The 15,051-nt window shown below is 42.3% G+C and overlaps 2 protein-coding genes across 3 annotated transcripts in view; one reads left to right on the top strand and one right to left on the bottom strand.

Moving 5' to 3' along the window:
• The window catches only part of Mark1 (microtubule affinity regulating kinase 1), a 98,319-nt gene that overhangs the window by 35,011 nt on the left and 48,257 nt on the right, over window positions 1–15,051 (top strand). For both annotated transcript variants that reach the window (XM_051148079.1, XM_051148078.1), the window contains exons 2-3: window positions 11,805–12,008; window positions 13,413–13,466. In XM_051148079.1, the coding sequence (XP_051004036.1) occupies window positions 11,805–12,008; window positions 13,413–13,466 (258 nt within the window). The remainder of the gene's footprint in view (window positions 1–11,804; window positions 12,009–13,412; window positions 13,467–15,051) is intronic.
• Window positions 9,210–9,767, bottom strand: LOC127190827 (histone H3.3A). Its single transcript, XM_051148085.1, has one exon. The coding sequence runs from the start codon at window positions 9,661–9,663 to the stop codon at window positions 9,253–9,255; it is 411 nt and encodes a 136-aa protein (XP_051004042.1). The 5' UTR covers window positions 9,664–9,767; the 3' UTR covers window positions 9,210–9,252.

The following is a 15,051-nucleotide window of genomic DNA, read 5'->3' as shown; positions in this document are numbered from 1 at the left end:
TGGGCATCTAGGCGGCTGTCTTCTGGCCACCCCAGCTTACACACAGTTTTATAATCACCTTTTAGTTAATATATGTTCAGTTAGAATAACATTGTATGTATTTGAAATATACAATAGGAAAATAAAGTGTTTGTGCACGCCAGTGTTTCTATGACTCCTAGCTTCTCTCCCTAGAGGTCATGACTCACATTTCGTCTCTGTGGAACTGTCTGGAGGGACCTGTGCTTACTGAAGCATATGCACTGATGTTTGCTCATGCACCTGCACACATACAAGGGCACGCCACCCACACAGAACCAGTTCCTGCTGATGGACGCTCACACACCCGCACACATGCAAGGACACGCCACCCACACAGAACCAGTTCCTGCTGATGGACGCTCACGCACCCGCACACATGCAAGGACACGCCACCCACACAGAACCAGTTCCTGCTGATGGACGCTCACGCACCCGCACACATACAAGGACACGCCACCCACACAGAACCAGTTCCTGCTGATGGACGCTCACGCACCCGCACACATACAAGGACACACCACCCACATAGAACCAGTTCCTGCTGATGGACATTTATGCTGCTTCTGCCTTTTGCTGAGACAGTGCTGCAGTATGCATCTTTGTAGCGTTCTTCTTTGGGTGTGCCTGTGATTAAATAATTAGAAGTAAGATTAGTAATCTAAAGATCAAAGGGATTAGTTGGAAGAGGAGGCGCTGGGGATTGAACCCAGCTTGTTCTTACTGAGTGTGCTTTTTCATAGATTGATAAGGGTTTACTACTTCTTTCATATAAAATTTATATCAGTCTTCCTGTTGTCCAATAAATAAGAGTGTCCCTAATTGTAGAGTACCTCTACCAGCTAGCACTCTCTAAACTTAGTCATCATTAACCTAACAATGGAACATTAGTCACTCCACTTGTAGTGTATAGTTATCCTTGTTGTACCTGGCCTCGTAAGTCTAAAAGTCGAGCACATACTTTTTAAATCTGTCTATGCATGTCCTCTGCCACTGAGTGTTTTGATAGATTCAGTGAGGCTTTAGTATTAGAAAATCCACCATCTGCCCAGTATCTTAAATTTGCTTTTCTCGTCTTATTAAGTTGTACTTTTTCTATAGAGTTTTTGTTGTGTTTCATAAATCAGCGCTGGGCACTGTGCTGCCTTTACTTCCAACATGGTGTAAGAGGGACACAGAGCTGCATACAGCAAGACTTTGTCTCAGATACAAAAACACCATCCACTCAGTGTTTTAAAGTTAGTGGTATTAAATTTTATGTTTTTAAAAATGGATTCTGCTTTCTGTCATACTTAGATATTTCAAATGAGGGAAAATCACACAAACACAGAAACAGAAAAACCAGTTATATGCTTGCTTTTTGTGTCCTCAAGTTCTTTTAAGGCTTCTTAGTGCACATGTCTGCCTGCCTGCCTGTCTATCTGTCCATTCGTCTCTAGCCTACTGAAAATTTATCTTGGGGTATAGAGTGGTACTCTACATTGAGAGACCTAAATTTATCTTTTCTAGTTATAATATTATTTTTCTATTAATTTGAATTACACATTTTTACTTTTGTTTCCGGCGTTTTCCTTTATGTTCGAGTCTGCTACCCATACTTCTGTAGTTCTCACTCTTTGAAACTCTGTGAAGTTGCTTCTCTCATTGCTTTGTCATGTCTAGACACATTTAACTGTGGTGGTTTTCTGGTTTTTAGAAAAGTCACTGGCGCTGGAGAGATAACTCAGTGTTTATGAGTATTTACTACTGTTGCCGAGGACCTGATTTCGATTCCCAGCACCCGTGTCAGGCAGCTGGCAACCACCTGTAACTCCAGCCGTCAGGGCATCTGATGCCGTTCTGGCCTCTGTAAGCACTTACATACATGTACACATAACCACACCCACACACAATATACATATATATTTAGGAAATCAAAGTTCAGCCCTCTAGAATGAATCCAGGAGACTGCATGTGGTCTGTATCCAGTTGCGTTGTGTGTGTCTGGCATTAAAGTGAGGAAAACAAGTAGCTGCTAAGATTCAGGAAATACATGATCTACCCACTGAGCTACCGGGGATGAATGAAAACTTGACTCTAAGAAGGGAAGCAGGCTTGCAGGATTGCAGTGATGATGTAACAAGTGATAACCGGCACACTTAGGAGCAGTTCACATAAAATTACTGTGAGTTAAGATATTTGTGAAATGAATGGACATATGTTTTAAAAGTCTTCAGAAGTCCCAAACCATTCTTGGTGACTTTACTAGAACATTTTCTCTTCTGTACTGGTAGACCTCTTACTTGCTGTACCTCCATTGTCACCAAATCCACTCACTGACCCCCCTCAGCCCCAGTCACTTGCTCTTTGAGCTGTTTTCTCAGCTAGTCTTGTTAAAAAGGATTCTCAGATCTTACTAGATACTTAGTCTTTGTCTTTTTAAATCTTCCTTTCCTGGCCAGTTGGATTTGATTTATGTGTTTGTGTGTGCACATACCTGCACAATGTTGCACATGTGGAGACCAGAGAACAGCGTCTAGCAGTTGGTTCTCTCCTTCACCATGTGGGTCCTGAGGACCAAACTCAGGCTGTCACGTTGTCAGGCTTGTTGGCAGATAGTCCCCTAACCAGTAGACTCTACTACTAGCCATTCCAATAATTTTACCTTGATATTTTGTTGGTACCTGTTTGACAAGCTCCATGTTAAAATCAGTCTCTGTTTTCTTAATAACCTGCCTCTGAACATCTGAGCATTGCTGAGGATATTAGCACTGCCAGACCTATCACAGCCACACTAAATCTGTAACTCCAAACTCAGCCGGACTGGCAGCACTACCCAGCACCTTCCTCGATGCCTTTGGTGAACTTGTCTTTCCTGTGAATAATAGAGGTTATTTTAAGAAATTTCTGCTGTCTGAAATCCTCTCTGTCCCATCTTCACTCTTGGAAGATACTTTAGCCAACATCCAGGGAAACCAAGAACCATCAGACCAGGACTCATCCAGCCTCCCACTGTCCAGCAGACACGTCTTCTACATCTAGACCTGGTCTCTCTTCCTTTCTGCTCGCTACAGGAGAAGAGATTTTCTCTCCTAGCTGCCAGACAACCTCTCCATCAAGGCTCTGGTTCCTCTTGCCTTCCACCCTCCTAGGAACTCACCTTCCTTCTTGTTTCTGTTCTCTTCAAATTCTTTCCCTACATTATCCTTTCATTGGCATTAAATACAGTCAGTTCTCGCCTTAAAAAAAAAAAAAAAAAAGCAAAGGAGCAGTCACCTCCTTCACCTGTGGACCTGTTTTTCCTGGATACCTTATCATTGCATCCTCAAAGCCAACTGCTCATCTGCTGTAGCTGCTCCAAGTCTCCAGACATAGTAGAGCATTCAGAGAAAGTGTAAGGCTGGGCAGCTGGGCAGCTAAGCAAATGTTGCAAGGAAAACATAAGGGGAAGTTTCTGGGGTCTGGGATTGATTTTTTTGTTTTTTGGGGGCGGGGGTTGTTTTGTTTTTCAAGACAGGGTTTCTCTGTGTGGCCCTGACTATTCCTGGACTAGAATTGTAGACCAGGCTGGCCTCAAACTCACAGTAATCCGCCTGCCTCTGCCTCCCAAGCGCACCACCACCGCCTGTCTTAGCATTGAAATTTGAAGGGCTGATTCTGTTTGTTAAGTCTGTAAAAGTCAATTTACAGTTTTAACTATATGTATACACCGTTGCCACAATGTTGAATTTAAGGACTGGGGCAGTGCTTTGTTAAAAATAGCAATAGGATGATAAGAACTGTTCACTGAGCCTGGTGTAGTTAAAGGAAGGGCAGGTGCTCTGGCCAGATGACAGGCTCCCCCTGGTACTTATGTGTAAGCCGAACATGAGGTATTCTTAAGAGTTGACTTAGTGATTTTTCTCAGAATGTAACTGAGAATGTTTCCTCTCTCTAGCAACTTTATTGAACTCAAGTAGCATTTCCATAAAAATATTTTACTGATTTACTTATATTTTCTGGTTTTATAGTTATCCTAGATACAAAAAGAATTTTCCCCATACATATCCTTCTTTATTCAAATGTATTGCAGATCGTCAGCGCTCCTGCTATGTTGTATGGGACAGTTGATGGGACATGCTTAGGGGTTGTCACTCATTTTTACTTCCTGGTCTCCAAACAGAGGTAGTAAATTGTGATGTTTTTCTCAAGTAGAGTTAACTTCACCTCCTGAACATTTACCCAATTATAATGACAAGTCATTAATGTGCTATTAACTAATATCGGCTAAGATTTTTCCCTAGGTGCATTGGGTCTGTTAATAAGCCACATTAGCCACTTTTTAAAAACTCAATATACTGTTTAGGTTGTTTTTAACAAGCCATTCTGGTTCCTCAGACTACATCTTGGAAAAGACTACCTTTAACAGGAAAGGCTTGTAAAATCGTGCGTCTGCTCTGGAGGACAGCACATCGCCACCTGTAGGGCGTCTTGGGGTCTGCAGTGTTTAGCATTGGAGCTGTCAGGCTTTTGTAGCCGTTTAAGAGCCAGCTTTTTTAAATAGCTAAACTTAAGTTTTTATGTCTTATGCTTCTGGAAATGGGAATCTGAATACCATCACATCTATGAAGTATAAAATAAAATCATTCTTCTGTTTGTTATATTAGGTTGAAGAGTTTTAGTTTCGTTGATTTTTTTTTTTTTCTGGTTGTGTTGTTTTGTTCTGTAGTGCTGAGGAGTGACCCTTGAGCTCTTCTCATGCTAGGCAAGCACCAGACACTGTGCTACAGGACTCGCTCAATTTTGCTGACTTTAAAGATAGATAAAATAATTATTGGTTACTTCCAAAAGGACTTACGTGGGGTACTTAAAATAAAGCATACCGTGCTGACTGGGTCTATTCAGTGACATTGCTATATTGAATGACAGAGACCGTTCTCAGCCCCTTAAGAACATACATTAGTAGATGGCACTCACATTGGAAAGCTTTAGGTGCCGTTTAAAAGACATCCTGAGTGCTGGAGCAGCACGGAGGGGAGTCATAGGTCTTCCCTTCTCAATGAACAGGCCTCTCTTCAGTGGTTTAAATACATTTATGTTCACGAAGCTGCTGTTTTCAGAGGCACCACACACTGTTGTACGGTTTCCATCTGAAACAGTACAGTGGAGGATAGTGGGCGATCCTGTGTGTAACAAAGGAAGCACACCCAATGAGGGGGAGCTTCTGATGGGGCGGACTGACCTTGATGCACTCCGTCCTGAGGACCACAGGCAAGGTCCTCGGCCATGCCTCTGTGTCCAAGATAACAAGCTGAAGTGATTTGCCGAAAAGAACGAGCCTGGTGCCTGCTGGGGAAGGGCCCTCGGCACAGAGACTCAGATTCACAGGTTCTGGTAAGCTGTGGGCTTCATTCCTGTCCACGTGCTCAGCACCGAATTGTTTTTCTGTTCTCACACAGTGTCCTCCTCAGCTGCTAAGAGATATGGGAATCTTCATTCATGGTTGTTGTGGGTTTGCCTTTGTTGAATTTTTGCTCTGTTAGTCATTAGGCACATATATATTTAGGATCTTTATAACTCCCTGGTAAGCTTGGTCTGTTGAAAATAACTCTTACCTTTCTCGTTACGCTGTGTTGGAGCCTGTTCTGTCTGCTATGCTTATAGTGTCTCTAGCTGTCTTGTGTTCACATACTGTATTGGCTACTATTTTTCCCATCATTTTATTTTCACCCCGTCTATGTCTTGGTATTGAAAGTGCATTCTTGAAGACAGCATCTAGGTTTTTGTGTTAAGAATTCATTTAACAGTATGTATTGAACTTTCAGTTCACATTAACTGTGATTTATAATTGGTTTGGTTGTAAGTTGAGATGTTGCTTTTTTGGCTTACTTTGCATATCATTTTCTGGTGTTACTTGTATTTTCCCTTTCTCATCTACTTCTAAGCTAATAAAATCTTTCCTAGTATACCACTTTAATTTCTCTGTTGGCTTCTTACTGCTGTGTTGTGATTTCAGATGCACTTCTGAACCGAACGGTAAACTATGCATCATAGTTTGTTGCAGCCTGCAAAGGCTCGGCCACTAACACACGCTTACTTCCATGTCTTATGGTTAATGATAACATTATAATAGTTTGCCTTAAGTGGCCCTATGTCCTTTAAAGACATTGAGAAGTAGCAAGTGTGTACTTAGCCATATCAACACACACATATTCTTTATTCCGCTGTGTAGATGCACTTGGTCTCCGCGACCACTACTTTAACAGCTCATACCAAAGCATTAGTGTGTCTGAGTTAACACATTCTTTCAGCTCTTATTCCTCACTCTGAAACATCTCTGTCTTGCCTGGAAAGAACAGTTTCATTGGATAAAGACTTTGGAGTACATTTGTTTTTTCAAACTTTTTTCTCAAAGTGCAAATTCCTGGCAGCATGCAACAGACCAGATCCTCACTACTTCCCCCTGGCTTCTGCCCACAACCTCTAACATGCTTCTTGAAGATACTCTTGCTCATATTTAGAAAAGTTCTTGTAATTGATAGAAAATTTCCTTAGTCCTCCATGACTTTGTTTTTCTTAAGATTTTTCTCTTACTTTATAGCCATTTTTGTTAGCACCAGCTGCATCCACACAGTCTTATAGCTAGTAGAACTTGTTTCCCACTTGAATTTACATTTGCCTGGAACTTAATGAACTAGGGTTTGTTTCCAGATGGAAACTGCGTGTGGGTGTGTGGGGGATGGGGTCATTTCCCCTGGCCTGGTAATACACCTGTCATCCCAGCACTCAGGAAGCCGAGGCAGAAGATCATGAAATAGTGCTAGTGTCAGTTAGATACAGTATAGACCTTCTCCCTTTTCTTCTTGGTTTATCATGATGGTCTCTATATCATAGCTCTGGCTGTCCTGAAACTCACTATATAGACCCGGCTGGCTTCAAACTCACAGCAATCCAACCACCTCTGTATTCTGAGTGCTGGTCCTGAGAGACCCTCTTTTGGGGTGGGGGTGGGGGACAATTTTAATTAATCAAGAGCTTCTTTCTCAATTTTGCATGCTTTCTGCATCTATCTTTTCTAAGCTAAGGATTGCCTTTAATGTTTTGTCCAGAAACCTATATATTCTAATCTGCTGGCAGGCTTGCTCAATAGAAGCTTTAACTCTGTTGAAAGCATATTTTCCAGACTCTTTTACTACCATGACTTGGTAAAATGCATGCGTGGTTATTAGTTGTAAGTAGCCAGGACCTATATTTGGGTTGATGTAATTTGCTTTGAAAGTAGCATATTGTGGAGTCTGGGGCAGAGCTGTGGTAGCCCTACCTTGCATTCTGATACTGTAGGCCTCACTTCTCAGGATGGGTGAATATCCAGTCACTAAGCAAGGCTTGTATCTGTGAGAAAACACCACGGTACTCACTAGATATGAGACTGAGTTTTAACCACTGACACAGCTTTGGTCGTTGGTATCACTGCAGTTCTGTAGAGAGTCCTGGGCCTTCTGCTCACTCTGGGGTAATTTGGAGCGTGTGCTCTTTTTCACTGTAGTATCTCATAGCAGTCTCATTTCCTCAGCTACTGCCAGGATCTCACAAGGGAGAAGTCTCCTGGAAGAGTAAACAGGCTCCTTGTCCCCGGATAGGTGTTTGGTTCCTTCTTGATTAGACATGGAGCACCATCAACTTTGACATGTCATGAGAAGGAGCAAAGCATGCCGGTTTGGGCATGTGTGACACACATGAGCAGAGGGTGTGAGAAGGGGGAGTTTTACTTCAGTGTTTCAGGAGGAAATAATGAAGTATTTGTTTTATCAAGGAATTCTTTACAAGGTGATGTCTCCCCATCTCTCCTCTCTAACCCTAGCCCTCCACTTCACTCTAGCCCCTTCCCAGGTGCCAGCCCTTGCGTGGCAGCCCTTGCTTTGCAGTCCCTGCTCTGCTTCACTGTGTCTCACACCAGTGCTTTCTTGGCTCACATACTTATCCCTTTCTCTCTGTTTCCCTCTGCTGAAGCAGAAATTGCTTGAGGACAGATATTTTGTCTGTTTCGTTTCCTCTTACCTCTCATTTAGGACAGTATTGTGTACATAATAGGTCAAAATAAAGTCTTGCTGATGGAGTAAATGAATCATTGACTAGTGGGGTGGGAGCGACTCGGAAATGACTTGCTGTTGACTTGGGTCTTTGCCTCCATTGTGAGAACCGAATGGACGAGCTCTCCCCACTCATCTGTTTCCTTCTGTGCAAGTGGGAAGATGGGGCACTTGCTCCTTTGATATCAGGCTTGACACAGTTGGGCAAAGAAAAAGAATAATGAAAAGAAACCGTAGGCCAGCTAGTGAAGGGAGGCGCCACATACAAGAAAATATTCCTTGCCTAGAACAGAAAACAAACATGACACACCCTTGTGGGAGGATTTGAATTTAGCCATTGAAATTGGGGTCTAATCTTGAGATATATTTATGTATGGTGTAACTACACTGAGAAAAATTGTGAAAACGTAATCCTCTATTGCCTGGAAGGTCTCTGACTTTTCCCTGGTATTTACAAACGGCACATAGTTGTCCAGAACTTGCCAGGCTGCCTTCTGATTTCAGTACCAAGTCAGAAATAGTTCAAGCAATGAAACATCTCTTACCCAGTGAAACATCCAACACAGTTCTCCTTTTTCTTGTATTCACAGGGTAATCAATCCCACCTTAAGTTTTTAGATTCAATTTACTTTATTTTATATGTATGTTTTGCCTGCGTGCATATGTGTGCCTCACGTGTGTGACCGTGTCTTGGAGAGTCCATCAGCAAGGTTGTATTTACCTTCTTCTTATGTTATCTGCACCATGGAATGATCTACAATAACTGAAGAACAAATAGCAAGTAGCAGATAGCAAAACAACAAACAAAAAAGTACTAACTCCTTTTAGAAATGGTTTGCCTTCTAGCGGTTCTCAAGGACACAGCATTGTTTTATTTTTTTTTTTTTTTAATTTTAACAGGTTTATTTATAATTGTTATAAAGTTGAACTGTTGAAATGTGTTCACTGAAACATTTTGCTTGCATTAATGCTTTACATCTTGCATTTATATTAAAAATTCACACACAAATGAAAATGGAAAACTGCCAATACCTGATTTCTGTCCCCTATTTTTCCACTCACAATCATATACTTAGGTACCTTTTGACCCCATGGAAAAAATATCTCACATTCAGAACTACTGATAACAGGAAGAGGAAAAAAAAAATTTTTTTGAGAATGAAATGTTTCCCCTCATAGTGGACTCTTAAGCACGCTCTCCGCGTATGCGGCGTGCTAGCTGGATATCTTTTGGCATAATTGTTACACGTTTGGCATGGATAGCACACAGGTTGGTGTCTTCAAAAAGGCCAACCAGATAGGCCTCACTTGCCTCCTGCAAAGCACCAATAGCTGCACTCTGGAAGCGCAGATCTGTTTTGAAGTCCTGAGCAATTTCTCGCACCAGACGCTGGAAGGGGAGCTTGCGAATGAGAAGTTCAGTGGACTTCTGATAGCGTCTGATTTCACGGAGTGCCACAGTACCAGGCCTGTAACGATGAGGTTTCTTCACCCCTCCAGTAGAGGGCGCACTCTTGCGAGCGGCTTTTGTAGCCAGTTGTTTCCTGGGTGCTTTGCCACCGGTGGATTTGCGGGCAGTCTGCTTTGTACGAGCCATGGTAAGGGCACCTCTTTACTTACCCCCCTTCTCCCTCGACTGGAGCTCGGCAAGCGAGAGGCGGCGCTGGCGTTAGAGAGCGGCGGCGGCACGGCGACGGCTGCGAACACCCACAGCATTGTTTTAAAGAGCTCATTCTTACTTATTAGTTCTGTGTCTGTATGTAGGTATGTACATGTTAGTGCAGGGCCTGTGGAAGTCTGAAGAGAGCATCAGATCCCCTGGAGCTAGAGGTACAGGCAGTTGTAAGCCACTGGATAAGGGTCCTGGAAGCCAAACTTGGGTCTTCATCAAAAGCAGTACACATTCTTAAGCACTGAGCCATTCTCTCCAGCCTGCACACAGTGACTATAATAAGTTATTTGTTTACTATTTTCCTCCTTCCCTATTTAGAGGGGCAGGGAGCCAGCCTGCCCCAGAACAAGGAGTCTCAGAGGACTCTTGATAGATATGCTTGCATCTGAGACAAAGGAGCCCACCTGGGTCCCCAGAGTCCACCATCATCAAGTACAAACGGCACATGATAATTTATCAATAGAATTTATATTGTAGCTCAGTGACTAAGTATTAGTTTAAAACCAAACACACAGTGAATCTAAGGGGTCTCTGGCAGCACTGCCATACTTCACAAGTGTGGCTTCCTGCAGCCTTGGGGTTTGAACACACAACACCCACAGGTTACACTGTGCACCGCCACATCACACAGCGCCAACAAATACGCCTGAAACACTGGCTCAGAGTTCACTGTTGTATGTTACAAGCTACAGTGTTTTATTGTACACACAAGGGTTTCTTCTCTTATAGAAATACGGTTTTAATTATGGAAAATAAAGACTTGGTTCATGCCTCTAATCCAAGCACTTAGGAGGCAGAGGCAGGCAGATCTCTGTGAGTTTGGAACCAGCCTGGATTACAGAGAGAGTTCCAGGACAGCCAAGGCTACACAGAGAAACCCTGTCTCAAAAACAAGCACTTTAAGAGTTTGCCTGGCATCGTGTCTCAGCATGATTGCACGTAGATAAATATTTGGACTTTCCTGGGTTAGAGAGTAAACTAGTTATTCTTCTTGTTGCTATGACAAGACTCCTGGCAGGAAGTCACCCGGGAGAAGAATGATGTGTTTTATTTTGGCTCACAGTTCAAGGAACACCGCCCATCATGGCAAGGAAGGCGTGTTAGTAGGAGCGTGAAGCCGCTGGGCACACTGTATCCAGGGTCAGGAAGCAGAGAGAGAAGGAAGTCAGAGTTCAGCCCACTTCCTCCTTTTTATTCAGGCCAGAACCTCAGCCCTTAGAGTGATGGCACCCATGTTAAGGTGGATTTTCCCACCTTTATTAATCTCATTTAGATAACTCCTCAAAGGTGTGCCAGAAGACTTGTCTCCTAGATCCTGTCAAATTGATTCCCAGCACTGCGTACATCATGTATGGGGGGACACTCCTGCAGCCTCAACATTAGGGGGTGGAGACTAGAGGATCAGAAGTTCACAATCATAAAATATCCTACATAGTTTGATGTCAGGCCAGTATACATGAGGCCTTGTCTCAAAAAGAAGAAAAAGAAGAAAAAAAAAAAAAAGATTAAAGTCAACAAGTAGACAAGATTAAGAAGCCTGGATTAGAGAGCTAACCACATTTGTGAGGGTGTTTGTCATGGTAGGAAAAATGGTGCCCTTCAAATGAGATGAGCGTGGGCAGTGTCACTCAACCTAAAATGGAAACGCCTTTACAGAAACAGTGGTCTATGAGGTACCCAGCAATCCATCTAACTATTTTGAAAACCAAAATACAGACGTAAAGATGTGTGGAAATTTTTGTTGGTACCTACTGGTCAGGAAAATATAATGAACAGTGCGTTCACATTTTAAAATTGTGTAGTATGGTGTAATTCCATTGAAGTTGAACTGTTAATGAAAATTATTTGTAATCTTTGTTTGTTTTCAAGACAGGGTTTCTCTGTGTATCCCTAGCTGTCCTGGATTCACTATAGACCAGGCTGGCCTCAAACTCACAGAGATCTGCCTGCCTCTGACTCCTAAGTGCTGGGATTAAAGGCATGCACCATCACCTGGCTATTTGTTGTCTTTTGATTATCCTTTTATAATTGTCTAAGTGACCATGAGCTCTCGTGCTTTTTCCTAGCATACATCTGTGGATGGATATACTGAAGCACACATCCCGCCGACCAAATCAAGTAGCAGACAGAACATTCCCCGGTGTAGAAACTCCATTACGTCAGCAACAGATGAACAGCCTCATATTGGAAATTACCGCTTACAGAAGACAATAGGGAAGGGAAATTTTGCCAAAGTGAAATTGGCAAGACATGTTCTAACAGGTAGAGAGGTAAGTTTGCATAATGCCTTTTGATATTTGCCTGGGTCTTGTTAAGAAGCTTTCTCATGGTTGGTGTTGGGGAATAAATGGCACCTGTGGCCTAATACATACTGGGATATATGTGCACAGAGCATTTGCAGACAGGTCCATTTTGTGGCAGAACTGCTGACCTTTTAACACTAAGGAAAGGCTCCCCCTACCTTGTAGCATCGCTGATAGGACAGGTGTGCTACAGATTAGCTGTCCTCAACTTACCTATCATGTGAACACCCCTGGGTACTGTTGCTACTCTGCCTTTGAAATAAGGCTGGGATAAGTTTTTATGAATTACTACTTAGGCTAAGATAGGTGTAAATGTGTAGAAAAATCACACACTAACTTTTATCTGTTTGGAGATAACATCGAGCTAATATTACTACTATACAGATAATTTTTTCAGATGACAAGAGAACGCACTTCTAAAATGTGCTTGCTTGTTTAATTGGTGAGGGGTTAGACAGGGTCTCTTGTAGCCCAGGCTGGCTTTGAACTTGCTACCCAGCTGAAACTGACTTTGAAATCTGGATCTTTCTGCTTCCACTTTCTAAGTGCTAAGAATATTGGCTTGCAGAAACCCGTCCCACTAATCTCATGCATTTGACATTATTGTGGAACAGTAAAAATGTATATATTTACATGTATGTGTACTCTAAATTTATAGTGTATACAGTAAACTACACTATTTAGTACAGACTATTTCAGTAAATACTCAAAGTTTTGAATTAGGATTGGATTGCTTTCTTCCACAAAGTGTTAGAAAGCTTTCAGTTCCTGTGCACATAATGCCATGGTGATCCCATTGAGTACCTTCCTTCTTGTCCGTTCTACCCTAGGAGCTCTTCAGACACTGGCTGTACTTGGTGGTTTTAGTTTGCTATTAGAAAGTCTGGCAGCACTCAGAAAGCAGGGTTCAAAGCCAGCCTGGTCTGCAAAGCAAGTCCAGGACAGCTAGTCTCAAAAAACCAAAAAAGGAAAAGAGAGAAGAAAGAAAGTCTGTGTATCCAGTTTCTTTGCCTGCACAATAGTTTCATTTGCCAAAAATATAAGTTTAAAAGCCACTCTTCCTATAATGTTGCCTATCAAGATTTTAAGAAAAATACTAAGATAGAAGATGAATTTTACAATTTTAAAAGGAGAAAAATAGAAGAAACAGCAAAAGCTTAATTCCATTGATGTGGAATTGGGAGTTGGATGACAAGTTGATAAATTATGCTGTAAGGCTGCCAAGCTATTAGGACCACGCCTTCCAATTGTGTGAGCATCCACATAGAAGTAAATGGTGTGTAGTTAAGAGTGAAACAAAACTATTTTCTTTGCAGAGTTTATGCACTGAATTACATATTTCAAATGTGGTTTAATGATTCTCTCTTTTAGGTAGCTGTGAAAATAATAGACAAAACTCAGCTGAACCCTACCAGTCTACAAAAGGTATTTAATTAATTTAATAACTAATGTGAAAGTTTGTTAATATATAATTGTCTATAAAGTCTATAAAATCTTTTGTTAGGTACAGCATATTTTGTCAGTATATGAAGAAAAGACAGGATCTAAGATGTAATAATTATGGCTGGTTATAACGTTGTCTGAAATGTGTCTAATGCGGGTTGAAAATCATGTACTCCAAATACTTAGAGAGAAGTGTTTGGGATTCGCTGAGCTTCAGATTTGGGAATATTTGCATAGACTTTAGCAAGATGTGTGTGCCATATGAATCGCCGTTGATATGTAAGACTCGACTTTGTACCAAACACTGTGTAGTGTTTTTCTTATATGTGTGTGTCCGTGTATGTGGGCTGTACATGCCTGAGTGTGGACATGGAGCCCTTCTGAGATGCCAGAGCCCTCGTGCTGGGGTCAGAGCTGTTTGCAGGATGCTATGTGGGTGCTGGCGCCAGACCCTGAGCTATAACCACTCTGTGAACAGCAGCTGCCGCTAGCCTCTGAGCCCCAAGTTTTGATGTATGTAGAATTCTTCTTAGGTAAAAACCTACTTAGGTGTAATATTTCCTGTAGGCACATCTCCTTTCATCGCTGCATTTGGCTCTTCTTTTATGCAGATTCGTCTTAGATGGTAAATCACAGTAGACAGTGCTCCAGCAAAGGAAGAAAGCAAAGCGGGAAGGGAGGACGAGAAAGTAGTTAGGACGGGCCTTGTTTCAGTAGCCAGGGCTGTCGACTTCATTTGTACTTCAGCGGGAAACCTTCTCAGATACGCACTTAGTGTTTTAAGAGCGAAGCAACTGTTGTAGTGTAGGAGCTATGTGTGCTGTTTGGTGAAATTATATTCATTGTGATTTCAGTAGCAAGAGAGAATCCCAAAAGCAATTCTTATGCTATGTTTACCCGCAATTTCCATGATTCTCGGATAAGACTGGAATTTTGCATTTGTCAGTCAGAACCTTCTTTCCATTGGCCAGTGCCAGGTAGCTCTGAACTCTTATGCATTTCTCTGTAGAGATCTGTCTCCGGGTTTCATGGATTCCTTTTACATTTGAAACCAGTGAAACTGCAAAGCACAGATGCGTCTGCTTAGTGAGCACTTGGGTTTGCTGGGCTCTTTGCTGAGATATGAGGTGGCTCAGTACTGACATGTTATAGTCTCTGTGAGGACTTGGCTTTGCTGGGCTCTTTTTCTGGGAATGTAGCTAGTACAGAACTGACATGTGGTAGTCTCTCAGGAACCTGTCTTCTCATAGCACCAGCTTTCATCCAACCTGGATCAACTGTGTGAAGGACAAAAGATTCCCTCTCGGGGCTGATGAATTACCTGAAGATGCCTTTGTGCCAGGGCCTCTTAAGAACACCATTGTCAAACTGCACTCTGGGCCTTGCCCACCTCCCACTACATGGTTTATACTTTTTCTGAGTCACCCTATGGATTACTCTGGTAGGTGCAGTGATTTCAAGTGACATTTGGAATTCCTGCCAAGATACCCAAGAATGTGGCTCCCTCCCTGGTCTTTCCCAGAAGAGGTCAAAAAACATTAATTTTGCTGGTTAGAGCATTAGAACA

The sequence above is a fragment of the Acomys russatus genome, chromosome 6, assembly GCF_903995435.1.
Source record: "Acomys russatus chromosome 6, mAcoRus1.1, whole genome shotgun sequence".
Taxonomy (NCBI): domain Eukaryota; kingdom Metazoa; phylum Chordata; class Mammalia; order Rodentia; family Muridae; genus Acomys; species Acomys russatus.
Note: the sequence above shows the minus strand (reverse complement) of the source record. Positions and strands in the feature narration are given on the sequence as shown.